The sequence below is a fragment of the Muntiacus reevesi genome, chromosome 21, assembly GCF_963930625.1.
Source record: "Muntiacus reevesi chromosome 21, mMunRee1.1, whole genome shotgun sequence".
Lineage (NCBI taxonomy): Eukaryota > Metazoa > Chordata > Mammalia > Artiodactyla > Cervidae > Muntiacus > Muntiacus reevesi.
This window is the reverse complement of record NC_089269.1, coordinates 49,483,494-49,505,502: the sequence shown is the minus strand read 5'-3', so window position 1 is coordinate 49,505,502 and position 22,009 is coordinate 49,483,494. Positions and strand designations below refer to the sequence as shown.

General features: G+C 40.1%; 1 protein-coding gene across 2 annotated transcripts in view; it reads left to right on the top strand.

Annotated features, from left to right (window-relative positions):
- SYNJ1 (synaptojanin 1) overlaps positions 1-21,286 on the top strand; it is an 88,869-nt gene extending 67,583 nt beyond the window's left edge. For both annotated transcript variants that reach the window (XM_065913848.1, XM_065913849.1), the window contains exons 23-30: positions 1,999-2,208; positions 3,348-3,491; positions 4,067-4,105; positions 7,255-7,293; positions 7,430-7,500; positions 10,549-10,657; positions 10,934-11,151; positions 17,868-21,286. In XM_065913848.1, the coding sequence (XP_065769920.1) occupies positions 1,999-2,208; positions 3,348-3,491; positions 4,067-4,105; positions 7,255-7,293; positions 7,430-7,500; positions 10,549-10,657; positions 10,934-11,151; positions 17,868-18,668 (1,631 nt within the window). In that variant the 3' untranslated portion in view covers positions 18,669-21,286. The remainder of the gene's footprint in view (positions 1-1,998; positions 2,209-3,347; positions 3,492-4,066; positions 4,106-7,254; positions 7,294-7,429; positions 7,501-10,548; positions 10,658-10,933; positions 11,152-17,867) is intronic.
- Positions 21,287-22,009: the final 723 nt, after the last annotated feature.

Sequence of the window (22,009 nt, the reverse complement as noted above, 5' to 3'; positions counted from 1 at the left end):
AGAGTTATTTCAGTGGAGTGAAGAAGCCAGACGGTGGTAAATCGGGGTGTGGATGGAAGACAAGGAAGTGCAGAAAGTGTCTGTAGACAACTCTCGACAGAAGTGTGCCTGAGGCGGGAGAGAGATGCAGGCAGTTGCTCTCTGAAGTGTTGTTTTGAAGTGCAGATGCTTGAGGAGCTTAATGCTGATTGAAAGGGCTGACCTGCTGGGGAGGGCAGAGCCCCACCCTTTCCACCCCTAGGTAGGGTTAGGTTACGAAGAGAGGGCTTCCCACCTTAGGACTTCCCTCTTCTCTGTGAAATCTAAGGAGGCGGGGCAGCACACGGTTTCAGGAGGCTTGAGAAGGTTCAAGATAAAGCTCCTGAGAAGCAGTCAGATGGGGAGCCAGCCAGGAGACTGTGGGTTGGCCAGGAGGCCACAGGAGCCCAGACGAGGCTGAGACCACAGAGTTAACACGGCTGCGGTCCTCAGGACCACGCAGTTGTCTGTCTGCAGCACCCAGCAGCCCATCTGCGGTTGTGGAGAGATGAGACTGCGGAGTTGATGCAGGGGTGACAGAAGACTAGTGCAGGAGGGGAGCGGCCCAGAGGCTGTGAGGACAGCTGCAGGCACAGCTGCAGAATCCAGTAGGGGCCCAAGGAAGAGGGGCCAAGGCCTCGGTCCCGGTGGAGTCACAAGAAGGGTAGAGTAGCCAGCGGCAGGACTGAGAGGGAAGTGTTTGAGCTTATTGTTTCAGAGGCACTGCATTTCGAGGGGCACACAGGTGTGGGGTGGAGGAGCGTGTCAGCAGGGCAAAGCGGCAGGCTGTTGTGCTATCCACCGCAGCTTCAGTGTCAGCCACAAAGATGATGGGCCCAACTTACCATCTTGCACTCTCCTTGGTCCTCAACGAATGGGTTCAAGTGACCAAAAGGTGGGAGGTGGGAGATTATGGCGGCAAACGGGGGTTGAGGGCGTTACATAAATTCCGGACAGCACAGCCTCCAATAAATAAAGAGGCCTTTTTGTTCAGGGTTGGAAGATTAAAATTTTGGAATTGGAATCAGGTGGCATGGGACTCCCTGACACCACTTCCCGACCCTGTGGAAAACGGAGGTGAGGAGACCTCAGGGGAGAACCAACTCCCGCCTGTTTAATTAAAGCAGAGAGGGTTGCGTGTCAGGTGGGGGCGCCCAAGGCACCAAGCAGTGAGGAGACTTCCGGGGGAAGGGTGTGTGACTATGTCTGCCGTGAGGGCCTGACCCGAGTTGAGGGCACTGCAGAGGGGCAGTTCCATAGACCTGGAAGGCAGGTTTGGAGGGAGGGCAGCGAGTGTCCGACTCAGCCAGCACTGAGAGTGCTGCTCAGCGCGTGTTGAAAGCTGTGGAGTCAACCCAGCTCCAGAGGTTAGCCACCACTGGGCCTCCTGTTGCACTGAGACAGGAGACTTTTTTTTTCTAATTATTATTATTAAATGTGTTTATTTTTAATTGAAAGATAATTGCTTTATAGTATTGTGCTGGTTTCTGCCAATATTGGCATTAATCAGCCATAGGTATTACTATGTCCTCTGTGACTGTCTTTTTTAAGTAATTTAATTAATTAATGGCTGTGCTGAGTCTTGGTTGCTGCGGACAGGCTTTCTCTAGCTGGTGAGCAGGGGCTACTCTCACTGGTACACAGGCTTCAGTATTTGTGGCATGTGGGATCTTCCCAGACCAAGGATTTAACCCATGTCCATCTGCATTGGCAGACAGATTCTTCACCACTGGACCACCCGGGAAGCCCAGGAGACTATCTTTAATTATGTTTTCTACAAGAGCATTTGCACTAATTCTAGTTGTATGCATATAAACTCTTTATATATGCCCACATGCTTAACTTGTACATGTTTGCAGTATCATCAAGTTAAGGTGTTTATTTTATGTATCTAACCCCTTAAACCTATACTGGGGGGGGGGAAGAAATCTCTGAGAAAGTTAACGTGCTGGTAAGGTGGCTGACCTTGCGTTTTCTCAGGTGATGTGGATGACTATAGTGCTGAGGTAGAGGAGATCCTTCCTCAGCATCTCCAGCCGTCTTCCAGTTCTGGCCTTGGCACGTCCCCCGGTTCTTCACCCCGGACCAGTCCCTGCCAGTCACCTACCATATCGGAGGGACCTGTACCTTCCCTCCCAGTGAGACCAAGTCGAGCTCCGTCCAGAACACCCGGGCCCCCCGCTTCACAAAGTACGTGTTTTATTTCAAGTTTTGTATGACTTCCTGGGCTGATATGTTTGATTTCAGATGATTAAACCTCCGATGCCTTTGGATCTCCTTTGGAGAGCTATTTTTGCTTAACTTTCACATCCGTAGGCTAAAGTGTAGCATGTTTTCTGTGCGTACAAAAGAGGAAACTTTGTAGATGGTTCCGCCCTAAGTGAAGGGGAAGCTCGGTGCTATCACTAGATGAGAACTTTACTTCATCCTTTCTCTGTGTGGCAGGTTTGTCCATGGCTTATCACTGAACAGTTTTTAAGCATTATGGTCAGAACCCATAACTCTTTGGGCTTAACTATCTATACATTACCTACATTATAATAGGAAGCAGAAAGAGACAAAACAAGTATTTTGAATTCAATTTGATAGTCATGACTCCTCCAAAGTCAGAAGGTTTTTCTCTGGAAGTTGTTACATCATACAGTTCAGTTCCACACTAACCAGTATCCTTGAAAAATACCTTTCATTTCAGCAGTTTCTCAAGCTCCCCCATGCTACTCTTAGAGGACTGTTGTTAAATAGTCGCTGAGTTGTATCTGACTCTTTTGCAGCCCCATGGATTGTAGCCTGCCAGGCTCCTCTGTCCATGGGATTTCCCAAGCAAGAATATGGGAGTGGGTTGCCATTTCCTTCTCCAGGAGATCTTCCCGATTCAGGGATCAAACTCGCATCTTCTGCATTGGCGGGCAGATTCTTTATCACTGAGCCACGAGGGAAGGCCTCAGAGCTTCCTTCAGTAAATCCAGGATAAGTCAGGGCATAGAGAGGAGGCTCTTTTTGCTTTTTCTTCTCTCTCCTGGCCAGCAGATTGTATTGCAAATGACCTAACACACGATACTTCATGCCATCTTGTTAGGGCCACTCAGTAAATCCCCTTTCAGTACCCAGGGCCTGGGTAAGAAGTCCAGAGAGTAACCTGACTGCTCCCGTAGTACCAGAGGGTAAGGTAATAGCACAGCTGCTTGTGTTATTGATGCTACAAATGTGTGTCATCCCTCTGTAGTACAGATTTAGGTTAGCAAAATAATTTATCATACGCCTGTAGAAAGTACATGTGTGCTCATCCCTTGGAGCCTGATCCTCTTACCTAAGGTACTCTTTTCTGGTAGATTCTCCTGTTGACACCCTGCCAGCAACACAGCTGCAGCAGAAAGAGTCTTCCCAGACCCTGGAACCCAAGCGGCCTCCCCCTCCCCGCCCGGTTGCTCCTCCCGCACGTCCAGCTCCCCCACAACGACCGCCTCCGCCTTCAGGTGACAAATCCTTGTATTTCTATCTCTGCTGGATTTCACCACTCTGCTGAAAAATGTTTTGCATGTTTTTGAAACGCTTCTTTCTAGATTTTATCAGTTTTCTGTCATTGGTGCTACTTCCTTAGTTAGCTTTTCTCTAACAAATGGTGTAGGTGTGACAGAACAGCTCGATTCCTGTAACATGTTTTCAGAGCTGGCCTCTTATAAGCGTGCGGGAAACATTTGTTTTGTTTTCGCTAATTTGACGTGGTTGTACTGATTTCTGTAAAATGCATGGTTTAAAATAACTATAAAAAAATGAAAAAAAAATTTTAATGCATGATTAGAACTGAAGAACATACATTTTTCTGTTTGCAGTTTTGTATATTTGTTTAAATGTTCTTTTAAAATAAGTATAGTGTTGTTTCTGTTAGAAGTATTTGTGTTACATAATAGCTTTTGTATAGCACCAAGATATGAATATGTAGTCTCTACATGATATTTGACATCTTGGAAACTATAGTAAATCTTTGACATTTCAATTCTTTATTTAATGTCATTTCCTTTCTGCTGCACATTCTCTTCTGAACTATAAGGGGCTAGGAGTCCTGCACCTGCTAGAAAAGAGTTTGGAGGTAACCATTTATATTTATTATAATGTATGGATCTTAGTTCATTAATTTTTTTGGAGTTTGAGCCCTGTAACTCAATGACATTTTAGGTTGGTTTGATGAAAGCCAAGATGAATGACATTTACAGGCCAACTTAAAAATAACCCCAAACTTCCATTATATTTCTGGTAAAAGATTAGAGCTTGATTTTATTAGTAAATATTATTAGAATTAACAAGACCTTCCATTTCCCAGATAAACAGAGTTGAATTACTTAAGGCCTGATATACTTTTTATTAATAAATATAGCCAGTTCAGTTATAAAGATTAAGTAAGTCAAACACAATGAAGACAGGTGGTTTCCCAAGGATTTGATTATATTGGATTATATTAGAACTCTAGTATATCATCTTGCCAGTAGCCTGTGAATTAGCAAAATATCCTAGGAATGCAATTTAAAGCTATCATAATTATCTGAAATATAGCTTTCATTTTGCATGGCTTTATCATAACTTGTCATAACATTCATACCTCATTTTTAAAATAGAAGAACAAGTCTCTGTTATATTTTTCGATAAAGAAATTCTTCTTAACACATGGGTCACTTTTTGTAGTTTACTTGTTTTACATGAAGACTCTCACAAAGCTCAATAGAGGTATACATTTGACAAGTTTATTTAATCTAGTTCTCAGGAAAGACTCAGGCAGAATATCTCAGTCCCACAAAAGAGCTTTTACTAATCCAGTTTTAATATCATTAAGGCTCATTGTGCACATGCAGCTGGTCTCTTCCTCCTCTAGCTGCCTAAAGACATTGCTGACTGACTCCATATGCTATCACAGATTGACTTTCCTGTGTGCAGATTTTAATGACTTTGGATAATAAAGGTAGCAAAGTTCTTTCAGCACCAAAGCTTCTATAAGATACTACTGGAGGGTAACTTTTCCACTAACTTAAAGAAAACATTGATTTTTCCCATTTCAGACTTGTGTTTTAATTTATAGCTTCATGAAAGGTTTTATTTACCTTCCCCTTTAATTAGGAGACCAATCTGTAGAAAAATAAAAATTTTAAAGAAATTTGTGAAAAGCTATACACATTAGCAACTCAGTGACTTACTCAGAAATCTGATGTAGCTTTTAAAAAATTGCTTCTCTTCATAATTCTTTTGTAGGCAGTGTTCGCAGCATGTTTTTTTAAGCCTGTAAACCAATAACTGCTTGAAGGCAATAAGCTGAAAGTAATTGTAGTACTTTTAGAGTTCTTTTTTTTTTTTTAATAATGCATTGAAAATTACCTTCTAAGGGACTAACATAGTCTCATAAAGATTTAAAATGAAATTGGAACCTTCAGATTTTTTTTCCCTTTATGACTGGCAAATATTGGAGCTTTTATTAGTGGTTTAATTCTGAATATAAAGAATGAGATGATTAAAAAGCAAAGACTTTCATTACACATATTTTCAAATTCCCTACTGCTAGTGAAAAGGTGAAAGTGTTAGTCACTCAGTTGTGTCCAACTCTTTGGAACCCCATGGTCTGTAGCCCACCAGGCTTCTCTGTCCATGGGATTCTCCAGGCAAGAATGCTGGAGTGGGTTGCCATTTCTTTCTTCAGGGAATCCTCCCATGATGTCAGATATAAAAAGAAAACTATTTTCTCCTTCTGATTCTAACTGAAGAAAGGGCCAGAATCAGGTTTGGGCCAGGCATCTAGAGGCACTTTGGTTTATACAGATATCTTTGAAGAAATTTGAAGCAGTGAAAGAACTTTTTTTGCAAAAGGAAGTTTAACTCAGAAACTGTTTTGTGTGCCTGCCTTTCCCTGTGTGCTGTGGGCCCTGAACAATACACAGCTTCTGTTCTCTCTCTAAAAAGGTGTTGGAGCCCCTCCCAGTCCGGGGGTAGCTAGGCGAGAGATGGAAGGTAACAAGACATTTGCATCCTAGAAGTGGATCTCTTGTTTTATTTCTAAATGTCAGCCCCTCCGGTGTTTTAAAGACAAACCAAATCTTTTCTCGGTCCAACTGTAAACTCCGCCTCCCCCTCCTTATGTATATCTTGTAACTTCGTATTTTTTCTATTTTCATTCTGTGTTGTGTTGTTTCTGATGGTTGTCCATTTAGTTTCTCTGCAATTCTTAATGTTGTTTTGAGCTGTTTTATATATATATATATATTTCATATATACTTAAGATGTGAAATTAATGTGCAGTATTATTTTAAGAAGAATGCCTTCGAAATTCTTTGCAGAATACATCAAATGTGTAGAAATGTACTATACTAACTCTGGAGTTTTAAAAATTAATAGTTAAACCTTGTTAATTCAGTCTGAGGATATAGTTTTTTTTTTTTTTAATTAACTTCAGATAACATAAATATGCTGAGTAAATTTGCTTAAAAGGCTATTAAAACTGGAAGCTATTCATTAAGATTACAGTTATTAAAAGTCTGATGGGTTTCATGTAACAATTACACTTGAATTTCCTTTCAAAAAGAAGAAATCTGAGATGGTGACCTTAATACTGTCTCCTACTCCTTTTGGTCCCAAAAGTAGTTTATTTCATTTCAGTCTTTTCCTACATTTCGAATGAGTTTGAGCAGTATTTCAACGCTGTCTTGTATAAGGCAGATATTGTAATAAGTAGTGCCCGCCTTCTACCTTAATGATAGGGTTTTTCTGTAGAAACCCAAAAGATCTCATTGTAAGAGTCCTTATCCGTACTGACATCTACAGCATGAAGCCCTAAGACAGTTTGGTGTCTTATGTGACTCGGAACGTGCAGATCTGTTGGTCCTGGAACCGTGAGTCCACCAAGCTCTGGGAAACAGTGGGGCCACATCTTGTGATCGTTCCCCCAAACTGATCGTGTGTTTTCAGGGTTCACAGGAAAGAGCTCTGTTGGGAAAGTTACCTTCCAAATGAGGTATCAGACCAACTGCCAACTTGTCCCATAAATGTCACTCTCAGTAGTCTAAATTTTTCTCTTTTGGGGGTGTTTTCTAAAGGGCTGATAACACCCTCCAGCATTTCTAAAACAGAATAGTTTGGTTTTCTTTTTCCACCTTGTGCCCCCATTTCTGCTGGTAATGAAACAGAACAGCTAGCTAGTAGTATACAATATGGCTTGATTGTTTACTTATGGCTAATTTTTTTTTCCTTCCTGCTTCAAAGCACCCAAAAGCCCTGGAACAACACGGAGAGATAATCTAGGTAAACATTCGAATTCAGCTACTTAACCTTAAAACTGGACCATGAGTAGACTGTGTGGATATAAGTACATGGTTTCTTGTTTCTTTAAAAAAACAAACAAACACCTGAGCTACATGGTGCAATGCCTTTGTTCCAGGACGCAGCCAGCCTCCACCTCAAGCCGGACTGCCAGGCCCGGGACTTGCCGGACACAGTGCAGCCAGACCGGTAGGCAGCGCCTCGCTTGTGAGCCAGGAGGTCTAGGTCCTGGGTCCCAGCTTGCTACTAATCATATGTGTTACCCTGAAGAAATCATGGGCCCATTAAGACTCCAATTTCCTCAATTCTAAACTGGGGGAATTAGACTTGATGCTCTTCAAGGTACCTTCGTGTCTGTGTGTGTGTGTGTTTTACTCTGAGTTGTGTGTGTGTGTGTGTGTACTCTCTGAGTTATGTCTGACTCTTTGCAATCCCATGAATTGTAGCCCATCAGGCTTCTATGTTTGAAATTTCCCTGGTAAGATTACTGGAGTAGGTTGCCATTTCCTTCTCCAGGGACTCTCCCTAACCCAGGGATTAAACCTGCTTCTCCTGCATTGAGAGGCAGATTCTGTACCACTGAGCCACCAGGGCAGCCCCACCTTCACCTCGAACAGTATTCTGATATCCTCTTCAGAAGTAAAAACAGCCTTCATTATTTGAATAAAAGTGGTACAGTTACGTGATTAGTCACTAAGTAAATATCTTAGAATCTTGAAATATATGGGGAAGTGATGTAGTAGGGCAACTTTTTATGACATTATCTGAGTAATTAATGAGGTAAAGTCATTCTTCAATCAGAAAGGTTTTATTTTACTTTTATTTCCTTATTTATTTATTTTTGCCGCACTTCGAGGCATGCGGGATCTTAGTTCCCCAAACAGGGATTGAACCCGCACCCCCTGCAGTGGAAGCACAAGTCTTAACAGCTGGACCACCAAGGAAGTCCGGAAGGATTTTAAAATTAGATTTCAGGAAGCCCTTTGATGATAGTCTGACAGCTAAAACCAGTTCTAAAGGTTTAACCGCAGGAGAGCAGATGGCATTGCAAGGTTTCACCCTGCGTTGTAAGTCTGTGGTTTTCTGCGTGTTTATCTGTGTTTTGTTATACACAGAATTATTCTATTATTCACTCACATGAAAATTTCTCTGGGATAGAACAACTAATTCAAAGAAAAAAAAAAAAAAGGAGAGAGAAGCCAGTGTCAGTCTGGTGGAGCCTGGGGTTATTGGGATGCCACCAGCTGAATCCTGGGAACTGTGACTATACCTGGAAATGAAGAAACATCTGCTAATGAAACTACTTCAAGAGTCTAAGAAATTCTCATAAGATTTCTAAGATAGAGATATTTTGTTTTTTGTCTTGTAGCCAACCTGAAGGCCTTTTTCTATATATAATATGTTCCAAAGTAAAGTGTCTGTGGAATATACCTAAAATAGCCATTATCCACCCCCCTGTTTTTGTTTTTGTTTTTTTAAAAAGGGGGAAATTGTTATTCACCAACTCTACCACTTCCCACAAAGTACTTTGTTTACTGAATATTGTAAGAATAGTGAAGGAAAGTCAGGATTTTGTGCGATTACATTTGTAACTTTTGCTTATGCATGGAATCTAGAAAGATGGTACTGATGAACCTGCTTGCAGGGCAGCAGCGGAGACGCAGACAGAGAGAGCAGACTTGTGGACACAGCGGGGGCAGGAGAGGGTGGGACTAACAGAGAGTAGTATGGAAACGTATATGTTACCGTATGTAACACAGATAGCAGGTGGGCATCGGGGAGCTCAGCCCTCTGCCGTGTGACAGCTTAGAAGCCTGGGAGGGGTGGGAGACGGGAGCAGGGTTCAGGAGGGAGGGGACATGTGTGTGCCTGTGGGGGATTCAGGAGGGAGGGAACATACACCTCCATGTGACTGATTCATACTGATGTATGGCAGAGGCCAACAAATATTGTAAAGCAATTAGCCTCCAATTTATAAAAAAATAAGAAAAAGGTACTGAGTGCTTAAAGCCTTCAGCAAACATGTGAAGTTAGAAAAGGACATTATTTCCCCAGTGTATCTTCCAGCGTATATATTTCAGCACACTGAGTTAGCCATTCCAGAGTTTTTAACCTCTGTGTTTAATAAAGAAAAACAGCCTCAGTGTAGTTTTTGGTAAGCCTCTTAGTTCCACAGTGTATGTCCCGCTCCATCTCCTCATGACCTGTAACATCGTCCCATTAAGGCAGTATGATACAAGATAAAGAACACGGGCCCTGGGTTCGGCTCCTGGCTGTATTTTCTAACTCTGTGACTTTGGGACAGTTGTACACATTTCTTCATTTTCATTTAAGTTAGAGATGATGAAATAATACCTTCCCCCAGGGCCATTTGGACATTGAAATGTAAATGCATACCCAAATGCTTAGTTAATACAGTGCCTGGCACATAGTAAACAGTGAAAAATAAACAGATTTTTGAAGCTTAAGAAGCAAAACTGGGTCATTTGTAGAGACATGGATGGGCCTAGAAAGTATCATACAGAGTGAAGTAAGTCAGAGAAAACAATATTGTGTATTACCCATATATGTGGAATGTAGATAAATACTATAGATGATCTTATTTGCAAACCGGTAATAGACACACAGACATAGAGAACAAATATGTGGATACCAAGGGGCAGGGGAGGAATTGGGAAATTTGGATTGACACATATATGCGTGTGTATACACACACACACACACACACACACACATATATATACACTATTGATAGTATGTATAAAATAGATAATTGATGAGAAACTGCTGTACACAGCACCAAGAGTTCTGCTTACGGCACTGTGGTGGCCTGAATATATACACACAAATACACACACACACACACACATATATACTATTGATAGTATGTATAAAGTAGATAATTGATGAGAAACTGCTGTATATGGCACAGAGTTCTGCTTACCACACTGTGGTGGCCTGATGGGGGGGACCCAGAAGGGAGGGTATATGTGTGTGCGCCTGATTCATGTTGCTGAGCAGTAGAGACCAACACAACATTGTGAAGTAACTATGCACCAATAAAAGTTAATCCGTAATAAAAAACCAAAACTTACGATTATATGGCAATAAATAGAGCCATTAGAATGACCAGAGGCTGAGGAAATGATAGTAGATGCACAAACAAAATATTTTCACCAAATCTTATCCATTGCAGATAAGGTAAATGTCTCAATGGTTTTCATTTCCCATCTTTAGATTATTCCGCCCCGTGCTGGAGTCATCAGCGCCCCCCAGAGCCACGCACGGGCATCTGCTGGGAGACTGACTCCTGAAAGCCAAAGCAAACCCTCAGAAGTACAGAAAGGTAGACCCATAGTCGAAACGACAGTGTATCCCTCGCTTCCACTTCTTTTCTTTTTTCTTTCTGCAGTCTCTCAATTTATACAACTTACTCAAATTGAGATAGCCTTCTTTCTCTCTCTCTCTCTCTCTCTTTTTTTTTTCCTGTCTTTCTGTATGCCATAATAAAGGAGGCTACTGGGGGCCGGGACAGGGACTGGAATCTCCTACCATTTCCCAAAAGGAAGGATAAACTCAGTTTTCCAGAGAACACCTAATATCTGGAAATGACTTTCTTTAGGGCCAGCTCTTCTTCCTGAACCCCTGAAGCCTCAGGCCGCCCTTCCTGTGCCGCCTTCTCTGCCGCCACCTCTTCAGAAGATGCAGGAGCCTCTCATCCCGGTGGCCGCACCTCTGACCCAGGCTGCCCCGCAGCCCAGCCTGGAAACGCCCCCACAGCCGCCCCCTCGGAGCAGGTCGTCCCACAGCTTGCCTTCTGAACCTCCAGCGCAGCCGCAGGTAAGTCTTTGCAGCAGGGAGAAGATCGTGGGGGGGAGGGGGTGCGTGCTTTTGCTTACTTTTTGTTTTGCTTTTCCTTTTTTTTTTTTTTACTGAGACATATTTGATGCCCTTGCTGTAGTCTTTGAAGATACTTATTTTAATTATTAGCTTTAGAAAAAACACCTTAAAGATTTGACTTTTTAAAAAATTTTGTCATTTGCTGGTAATAACATGTTTAGATATGACTTCAACCAGTGAATGTCGTTTGACACCTCAGACTCGTCACACAACAAACGCACATTTGGCTATTTCAGGGTTTGGGTTTTTTGTTTGTTTGTCCAACCTGTTGTCTGAATCAAGGGTTCTCAGAGAGTGACCCTAGATTAGGGCTCTTTCCCTAAAGACTCTCCCTAAAGGCTATTTTCCCTAAAACTTCCAAATGGCTCCCAGGCTGTTTTATCTTGTTTAAAGCGTAGGTGATTTTTTTTTTTTTTTCTGTGTATAATTTACTTTGGATACTTAATTAGAATGGAGAGTAATAATTTAGTTTCTTTTTCACAGCTATTAGATTAGTTTTGGCCTTTACCTCCTGGACAGAAAGGCAGTCAGGTCAGTCCCTGGCCATTGGCAGTAAATTTCCAATAATCCTGTTTCTCCTGATGCTGCAGTTAGCTCTTTTCTGTGATGGAGCCGGCACTGGGCTTCCTTGGGGATCTCTAACAGTTTCAGACACTACTGGATCCATTTAGATGTTTCAGGCATGCAGCAGCAGGCTTATTCACCAAAGTAAAAACCATGTTCTCAAGAGTATCGCATAGAAAATAGTGCCATTGCCTTGGTGGGTGGAAATCACAGGGTCACTGCGACTTCTGTTATCCCAGAGTGATCTCACATTGGAAAACCTTCTGGTGTGTATACACAAAGTTGTTTCAACACAAGAATATTCATGCAAGTTGAATTGTTTTATGTGGAGGCTGTTTTACTTAGTTTTTATTATATACATCTCAGTAAAATCATTAAAATAAGGTTTATCTTTAGTATAAGGTTTATCTTCTTATTTCTGTTGTCTAGCCTCACATTGAATTTTATCAGAAAGTTTTAACTTGAAAATTCCATCAAGGCCAAAGAAGTGAAGTTTAAGTCTACTTTTATTTTGGAATAGTCTAAAATACAGAACTATTACACTAGTGATGTCCCTTAAGCATGTTTATAATAATAATTTGCATTTATTTTTACAGATATGTGAGTATGTCCAGCTAGTTGGCAGAAGTTAGCAGTTTCTGTGCTTCTTCATAGTGAAAAACAGATTATAAAGTAAATACGAATCTTGAAACAATATGAATATTGTTAGCAATTAGCACTTACTTATTAGACTATTGGTCACATTTTTTAAAAAGCTAAGATAGATATATAATTGAGAATAATGTTCTCTTAAGCTGATTAACACCAAAAAGTATTCTGTAGTTGACAGTGCTGAAGATATATAGTAATTATATAGAAGTCCTTCAGACAATAAATGTCCATTATTTTCTCTGTGCCAGTCTACTTTTAGTGCATGATGATTTTTTCTTTTCATTTTCTTGTAAGGTGTAGTATTATATTTATTATTATTTTATTTATTTATTTATTTATTTTTAGTGTAATTGGGGGGCAAGAAACTTTCAAAGAAGTCATCTTAGAGCTTTGTATTAGTACAGTTTTAGGACAGAAAGTGATCATGATTTTCACAGTAAAGTTGAACCCTAATTCCTAAAATTCTGTAAGATGGTTTCAGTATTGAAAGTGGGTGTGGTACTCTGAACAACTTCAGAAAGAACACACTGTCAAGGAAGATTGTCGTTCTCAGCAGAAAGTCATCTTACGACACAAGTAGTGTAGGATGAGTATTCCATGACTGCCATGCATCATCTTCTCAGGTCATTTCCCATGTTTTGCTTTCTGATTTTCATTGGAATTGGTGTGATGACTTGGTGACAAAGCACAGCAAGCCTCTGCTTTGTGTGTGTGTATTCTTGACTCTATATTCTGGTCATTAAAACTGTGAACAGTGTTTGTTTTAAGCCTTTTTTTTTGCCTCAGTCATTGATATCAAATCTCTCTACACATTATATACACAGACCCACTTTTCTGGGGAGTGGAGGTCTTGCTCATGTGTAGACTGCCTTTGTGAAAGATCACAAAGAGCTTAGTTTCCTCCTGGGAGCTTACAGTCAGAAAGAGAGGGAGGCATTTTACCTTTTGTGCCTTTTTAATTTTGAACCATAAAATAATGCCTATTCAAAAAATAATAAACATCTAAAGTTTTAAAAATTCTTCTATAGTGGCTATAACTTGAAAAGGTAAGTTAGTAAAATAACTCACATTTTAATATTTTGGTAGTAATATGAAATAGTCTTAGAATTTAACACTTAGTAATTTTTACATATCTTTATTACTTCTGCCAAAAATATACAAGGTATTTAAAACATAGAAACACACATGACCCAGCTTTACTTGTTATTACTATTTAAGTTCTTTGATTCTATAATTCTGAATAGAAAAGATTCTTCTAATTCAAATGATTATATGTTATATATCCTTTAGAAAATGTACAAATGCCCCACTTATCTGACTTTCAATGTCTTAGTCATCTGATTATCAGCTGAAAACCAGAAGTCAGGAATCCAATGGGAAGTAAAGTAATAGCATCACAGCTATATCATTGAAGTTATAGCTGACAGTGAGAGAAGAGACCAAGTAGAAAATCTCAGGACTTCCCTGGCAGTCCAGTGGTTAGGACCCCGTGCTTACTATGCAGAGGGCATGGGTTTGATCCCTGGTCAGGGAACTAAGATCCTGCATGCTGCACAGCGCAGCCAAAAAAGAAAAAAAATCTCAGCTTTCTGGATCAATTTAATACCACCCCCTTGCATCTTAGTATAAACCCATTCCCAGTTTTTATCCAACTCTTCTAAAACTAATGTATCAGGATTATCAAGAAAGGTTAAATTCAGGAGTCTCATGTTTTGTAGTAACACATTTTATATAATATATAACAAATACATTATTTATAAAATAATTTATTTTAGAATGGTGTCTCTCTAAACTGTCTTAAGTGAGTTTTGTTATTTTTAAAATAAGGTAAGCTTTAAATATTGGGGAAGATTTATTCAAACTTTCTTAAGAATACTGTACTTTTTAAAATACTGCTACTGTATTATAGATTGTGATTTCATCTTTAGTATCACCCTTCAGAAAATTTGAGTGATAGAGTAATAGAACAAGCCTGGATCCTAACCATGTTAAAATAAATACCAGTTTCCACTATTCCGCAAAGTGGTGCCATTTTGTACAATTTCTCTAATCGTGATAAACCCACAGACTGTCTTAAGGCTGTGTCCTAACCTTTTTGGGCTGCCGTAACAAAATACCATGAACTGGGTGACTCAGGCAGTGAAAATTTGTCTTCTCAAGTTCTGGAGGCTAGAAGCCTGAGATGAGGATGCCAGCATGGCTGGGTTCCCTCGCACGACCTCATCTAACCCCAGTCACCTCCCAGAGGCCACGTCTCCAAATACCATCACATAAAGGAGGTTGGGGTTCAGCATACGAATCTGGGGGGACACAAACATTTCATCCATGGCCTGCTGAAAATACTTCAGTGCTCCAATAATGTATTTGGAATATTATTTTTAGAATGACTACTTTGAACTAGTTAGTAACCAACCTCAGACAAAATTAAGTCCTGAGCCCTATTACAGCAATACATTTTATTGTCTCTTGACCTTATACTGTGACACGCAGATCTCACTGCTCTTGGATTTTGTACATAATATAAAACTGAAAGTGTTTTGAAGACTGAATTGTTAGGGTTGCTGGTTGGTCTCAGATTGTCCTCCTAACTCTTTCCCTTTTCCCTTGACGTCTGTGTTCGTTTCTCAAAAGCAGGAGCAACCATCAGGGTAACAGGTATCGGATTATTTCTCAATCTTATATGTGCTTCTCATCTGTCTTAGCACATTAGATGTATGAATCTTTGGCTTCATACATCTAAATTTTCACCCATTTTAAAAAACCACCTGTCCACATTAATAAATTCTGTTATCATACCATAAAACCTGCTTTTTTTCTTAGTATTTTGAATTCTCAGGAATCATTTTAGTTATTCTTGCTAATGCTTTCCCATTTATTTTGCTTTTTTTTACAAAAATTAACAAGACTAAAAAGTATAACTTTAAGAAGGTAAGCTTTAGCTATATGAAAGTGTATTTGGCAAAACCAAATTGGTTCTTGGTTTTAACAATGGCATAATTATGTAAGTACAAAAGTCAATTTTTTTCTTAGATTTCTTTTGGGAAATTAAAAAAAAATAGCATGATTTTTTTTGTTAAGGAAGAATTGATGATTTACAAAGATAAAAGTTAACATTATAGCAGGATTATTTAAGGGCCTTTCCAACACCCTTCTCTGTAAAAATACCATCATCATTAATGTCAAGTCATCATAAATACTGCTTAGATATATAGAAATTCATTCTAATGTAATGAATGATGATGTGGCTCTCATAATTTCAAATCTCATTGGGCAAAATGATCATGTTTATATTAAATTACCTTTAACTTATTTTGAAAGAAAAATTTGTTAATATATGAAAATAAAGATATTTAAATGTGCAACATTTATTTGGCAAAGGCCTATTATTCTAAGCTGTACAAAGCATAAACTTCCTACCTATAATGTCTGTGTCATGGACTCTTTGTCTACTATGGGAGAATTGGGGCCCAGACCCACTCAAGTACTTCTGTTTTGTCATATGAATCGTAAATAACCCAGTCATTATTGGTAATGTATAGCTAATTGTAATTTTACAGTGTTTATAGTAAATTTGTCTCTTAAGTACTGTAATACACTTAGAATACAGTTTAGAATCCATGCCATGTCTGCTCTTTAATTTTGTACAAATTTATTGTCATACTAAGTTTGAAGAAAAATAAAACTTGTTTACTTAAAATATACTCTAGATTAGTTGAATAAAATAGATCCTAGAGAGTGATTCACCTAAGAAGTTATCCACACCATTTCCTTCTGCAAATGAGCAGCCTTCCTTATTCCTCTTTTTTTTTGCCGCTCCATGTGGCTTGTGGGGTCTCTGTTCCCTGACCAGGGGTTAAACCCAGGCCCTGGCAGTGAAAGCACAGAGTCCTAACCACTGGATCGGATGGGAATTAGCCTTCCCTATTCTTAAGCGCCAAGTTACTGTTCAATAAGATAAGATTACGTCTTATTGGAGTTTCCCAGGCGGCTCAGTGATAAAGAATCTGTCTGCTAAAGAAGACGACACAGGTTTGATCCCTGAGTCCGGAAAATTCCCTGGAGAAGGGAATGGCAACCCACTCCAGTTTTCTTACCTGGTAAATCCCATGGACAGAGGAGCCTAGTGGGCTGTAGTCTGTAGTCATCTTCGTGGGGTCTGAGAGTCAGATACGACTTAGTGACTAAAACAAGAACAGCAAAACAATGTTTTGAGACTGCGGCTCTTTTTTTCAACATATCTTATGTTTAGTTACTTGCTGTAACAATGACTGAAATTCATTTTGGATCATGCTCCATTTTGTACATTGCAAGTCTTTAACTGAATAAAATTCTCTCTCTCCTGTGCTTTTCTTACCTTTAATTTGGCATAAATATCCAAGTTAGCCACCTGGTTTTAGTAATTATATATAGTGTTTTTTTGTTTTTGTTTTTTTAATTAAAATGGAGTTCCCGATAAGCTAGCTACTTTTCTCAAACAGCCAGGCTTCAGTTCTGCTTCCCTTAGGAAAGTAGCCTATGCCCAGTACCATGGCCGGGCTCCACTCCAGCTGACTTCTCTGTGAACTGGGCACACGGGGCAGGCTTTTCATGACTGTGAAGTGAATCTGACTGCTCCTGCTGCAGTTACCACTCACAGCCCGCTCTGCCACGCATAGCTTTATTTTGGTTGCAGAATTACTATCCCAGATAGAAACAGGATCCCCCCAATGCCACCCCATCCAGTGTTAAAGAATCATTGTGGTTAGTTATTAATAAACCTATCTATTCTGGAATATTTTTACAAGATGAGGAAGGTCAACTAAAAATTTTTCACATTATTCAGAATTTATTCTACAGAGGAGAGCTGACATTAAAAGGCAAAGAATGCTTTGAAAATTTTATTCTACAGTGGAAAAGGAAACGATGCATTGTCTTCAGCTTATGAATACAGATATACTAATAAAATTAATCTTTATCCATAAAGTTGAATTTCCATAGTAACATTAACTCTCAATGAAAATATATTTCAAAAAACATTGAAACCACATCATCATCACAGATGGGTGTTGGAAGCTTATTCATAGCGATTTAGCATAAACTTTGAATTGAATGTGAGTTTCTTAAGTTCATTTGATTATCTGATATAACTGGGCATGAACCAAACTCATCTGCTAATTCAGTGCAGTTCTCCATTTTACATATCAATACTTGCATGGATAAAATAAGCTGTATTTATAATAGAACTTAATTAGCAGGGGTTGTTTTTTTTTTTAAGAATATTTCATGGTAGTTGTGTAACCTCCAGAGTAACAGACTACACAAAGCTCCTTTTTTTATTTTCTGAGTTTGTATACGTGACCCCTCAGAATGAAGAAGAATTGAGACAGAAAGCAGAGGGGGCACTCAAAGTAACTATTGCTTTTTGTTTGTTCTCATTATTCAGTGGGCTCTCTCTTTCCCAGGTGAAAACAAACGGAGTCTCCGCCGTCAGACTGGACTCGCCATTAAAGAGTGACCCATTTGAAGACTTGTCATTGAACCTGCTTGCTGTATCAAAGGCTCAGCCGTCTGTTCACACCCCAAACCCAAGGGGGTTGACGCCGTTGCCTTCTGCAACCCCAAGTAACACGAACACTCTGAGTTCTGTAAGCTGCATGCCGACAATGCCTCCAATTCCAGCCCGGAGTAAATCCCAGGAAAACACGCAATGTTCCCCAAATCCATTCATCCCAAGCTCAAGCAGCACAAATCCTTTCACTGATAGGACTGCTGTTCCTGGAAACCCATTTCGAGCTGAGTCTCAAGAATCAGAGGCCACTTCATGGTTCTCCAAAGAAGAGCCCGTTGCTCAGAGTCCATTCTCTTTGCTGAGGCCTCTGGGTCAGAATAGTAGCAAGCCTTCATCCTCCCTGGATGGGTTTAAGGACAGTTTTGATCCGCAGGGCCCGCCTGCACTAAGAGTCAGCAACCCCAAAGGATGGGTAACCTTCGAGGAGGAAGAGGACTTTGGTGTGACAGGGAAGTCAGGGTCCACTCGTCCAGATGTTTTCCTGGGTAAGCAGCCGAGCTCATCTCCTGGCTCCAAGGTGACGCCTGGTGATGACTGGGGTAGAAGTACCGATGTGTCTTTCTGTGTGTTGCCAGCAAGAAGACCACCCCCACCGCCTGTCCCTCTGCTCCCACCTGGCACCACTCCTCCCACAGACCCTTTCACAGCCCTGGCCTCTAAGGCATCACCCACACTAGACTTGACAGAAAGATAAAGTCACACAGTAGAGAGCAGTTGTCCCTTTAGTTTTGGCAGGGTAGAGCCAAAAGATTTGGGCATTCGTTATTCATGATGTGCAATAAGTAATTGTTAAGTGCACTGATGTTGTCATGAAATACCACTATTTAATGTGTACAGAGTTGGAATATGTGTATATCAGAAATAAGGAAAAATCTTTCTCATTATTAACTGGAATTTTGGTGTGTTTCTGTTTGGATAAATAAGAGAGAGTAGAAGCCATACAAAGTGCTCGAAGCTACTTTAGAAAAGTCCTCATTCAGACATTCTTCATCAGTCTCCTTTAAAGCATCTCAAAAAGCCCAAACAACTTCTAGCCGACATTGCTGCCAGCCCTTTGCTACTTGTTAACAATTGGTATTTATAAGTATTTACCAAAGAGCCATCAAAGGTACACCGAAACAGAATTTAGAGAGACATTGCTTTAAAAAAAAAAAGTATACACACACAAATACACAAATGTATACACTTACATACTAGTAAAATGCATCACTTAAATTCTAGGGTATAAGTCAGACCAAATTTTTACCTAAAAGTTGTAACAGAGTTCTCTTTTCCATATAATCAAATGGATGACTGAAAATGAAATTTGTATATTTCCATTATCTTTCTTTCCAAAACTAGAGTAATCTCACGACGGAACCAGAACTTGCCCCCATTGCCACCCCTTCTGGACACACATACCACACACCCCCTTGTCACTCTGCTCCCACATCTCTGCCTGCTTTTCTGGGGGGGGAGCTTCTTGCAGCCAGAAGCAGCATATTGTGTGGACCGACCCTCCTTCCCTTTCAAAAAAGCACGCTGGCCACAGATGTCAGGAAGGCATGTGCCACCAAGTTCAGTGAGAAGTAAATGAGAGTTAGAGGTCCACGAAGGTGTCCGAGGCCCCATGGCCCTCCTCACTTCTCAAGCTGGTGAGCCAGGCAGCGCCCACCCCAGGGGCGCTGAACTGGGATCTACCGTGTGTTCTCTCCCCATCTGTGATCCTGCTTTACGTTCTTAGAGGCTACACCTCAAATTAGCTGTGGATTTTGTCTCCTGCACTGCCAGTATGCAGCTGATTCTGCTTTTGATTAATTTTATGAAGATGTTCATAATTTCTACAGAATGTAGTATTTTGATATCATTGAGGAATCCTAATCAGAAAATTCCTGGAGCAATAGTTGTTTTGCTGTCAGTTTGAAATCACCTTTACCCATTACATTAGCATTTGTTTTATACAAACAGTTGTAAATGTCACCTGAATTCCATTGTCCACATTTAACCTTTAACATGTGCATTGGGGGAATATCAGAAAATGGAGTTAATGACTAAGAATACATAAGATGTAGAAAAGCACAGCAAGCTGCGTCGCACTTAACCACATAAAGCAAATCTATTAGGAAAAGCACTTTTCTAAATGCTCAAATGTTATCAGAATACTATATTTATAAAAGTAATTCTCTCTCTATTAACAGCCAGGACTTGCTGTTAGAAATAACTCTCGTGAGTTTTATATTGTGCTTTTTGGGGGTTCTAATCATTTCAGCAGTAGTATATTTTGAACAGCAGTATTACTATAAGCAGTGTGCTTCAAAATGTGAATTAACTTGTTGAAACTGTGGCTTTAACATCTGTGTGATTAGTGTATACAGTATTTGCTCTCCGTTAGGAAAATAACTCATTATAAACTTTAGTGCGACTGCAGTTCTGTGAGCAATGTTTCCCATTGAATAGAAACTACTGTCTAAAATATACATATCAAGCAGCAGCTCAGCCTTTATCAGGAAATTCTGTTGATACTTGGCAAGTTGCTGAAAAAGTGCACAAAGTTATGACAGACAGTTAAAGGTATGCTGCAAATAACTAGCCATTATTCTGCATATTATTAAAATATTGACCAGTTCTGTTAAAAGCAGAGCAGAAACTAGACACTAAGGATCTCTGTGAATTCTTTGTTCTCAATAGTAGATTGCTGTTTATATGTAAGAATTTTATTGCTTATGTGGCACACAGTATTTATAACTATATACTTTATAGGAGTACAGTATTAAAGTCGGTGGCATATAATCACTGAACATATCCTGTGAAATGTGCTGTCATATGAAATAAATATACCTGTCTTTACCATCCTGACTGCTTTGCTCAAAAGGGAAGAATTTTTCTCAGCTATTTTCCTTTAACTTTAAATAGATGAGTTTGGCAACATTTGAGGATTAATTCTTACTGTCAAATCAGGTTTCTTTTTTTTAAATCAGGTATTTTAATTCAAGATGTTATTCTCATCCATTTTATTTCTCTGTGTGATTGTTGTTCAGTGGCTCAGTCATGTCCAACTCTTGGTGACCCTGTGCATTGCAGCACGCCAGGCTTCCCTGTCCTTCATCAGTCATCTCCTAGAGCCTGCTCAAACTCATGTCCATTGAGTCAGTGATGCCATCCAACCATCTCCTCCTCTGTCTCTGTGTGATACTTCTGCTGAAAGTAGGAAGCTATTCTCAAATTACTAATCATCATTAAGAAGTCATGTGCTTATTCTGTAAGTGAGGCCCTCATTCAAAATCTTGCTGACTTGAAAATAACACTGACGCATGAATGATGATCTTCTGACCCACAGCAAGAGAAACAGCTGGGGGATGGTGGGGGCGGGTGAGGGGAGCAGAGGAGAAACAGGCTAACGAATAGCCAGACAAAAGAAGAGACCACCTTAAAAGAGGCTGAGACTGGTGTTCCTGTGAGTATTGCCTTTTTTCAGATTGCTATTTAAAGCAATAACCTTGATTCTTAAATAATTCAATTATGTTCATTAATCTCTGATTAAGAAGTTACAGTTAGAGAATAGGCTTTGTAAAAACTTTTTATTTTAAGGTAACTGTAGATTTGTATGGGCTTCTGTGGTAGCTCAGACAGTAAAGAACCCACTTGCCAATGCAGGAGACAACAGGTTTGATCCCTGGTTGGGAAGATCCCCTGGAGAAGGAAATGGCAGCCCACTCCAGTATCCTTGCCTGGGAAATGCCCTGGACAGAGGGGCCTGGCGGGCCACAGTGCATGGAGTCACAAAGAGCCCCACACAGCATAGCAACTAAACAACAACATGCCATTGTAAGAAATAATACAGAAAGATTCCAGGTATCCTTTACCCAGTGGTAACATTTCGCAAAACTATAGTGCAATACCGCAGCCAGGACTTTAACACTGATAGAAAAGATGATCCCATCTCCCTGAAGATCCTGCCTGTTGCCTTTTCCCCACTTCTCTCCCATCCCATGCCCTTCTCCTGTGTTCTTAACTTCTGGCAACCACTGATCTATTCTCCATAATAGATTCTGTTCT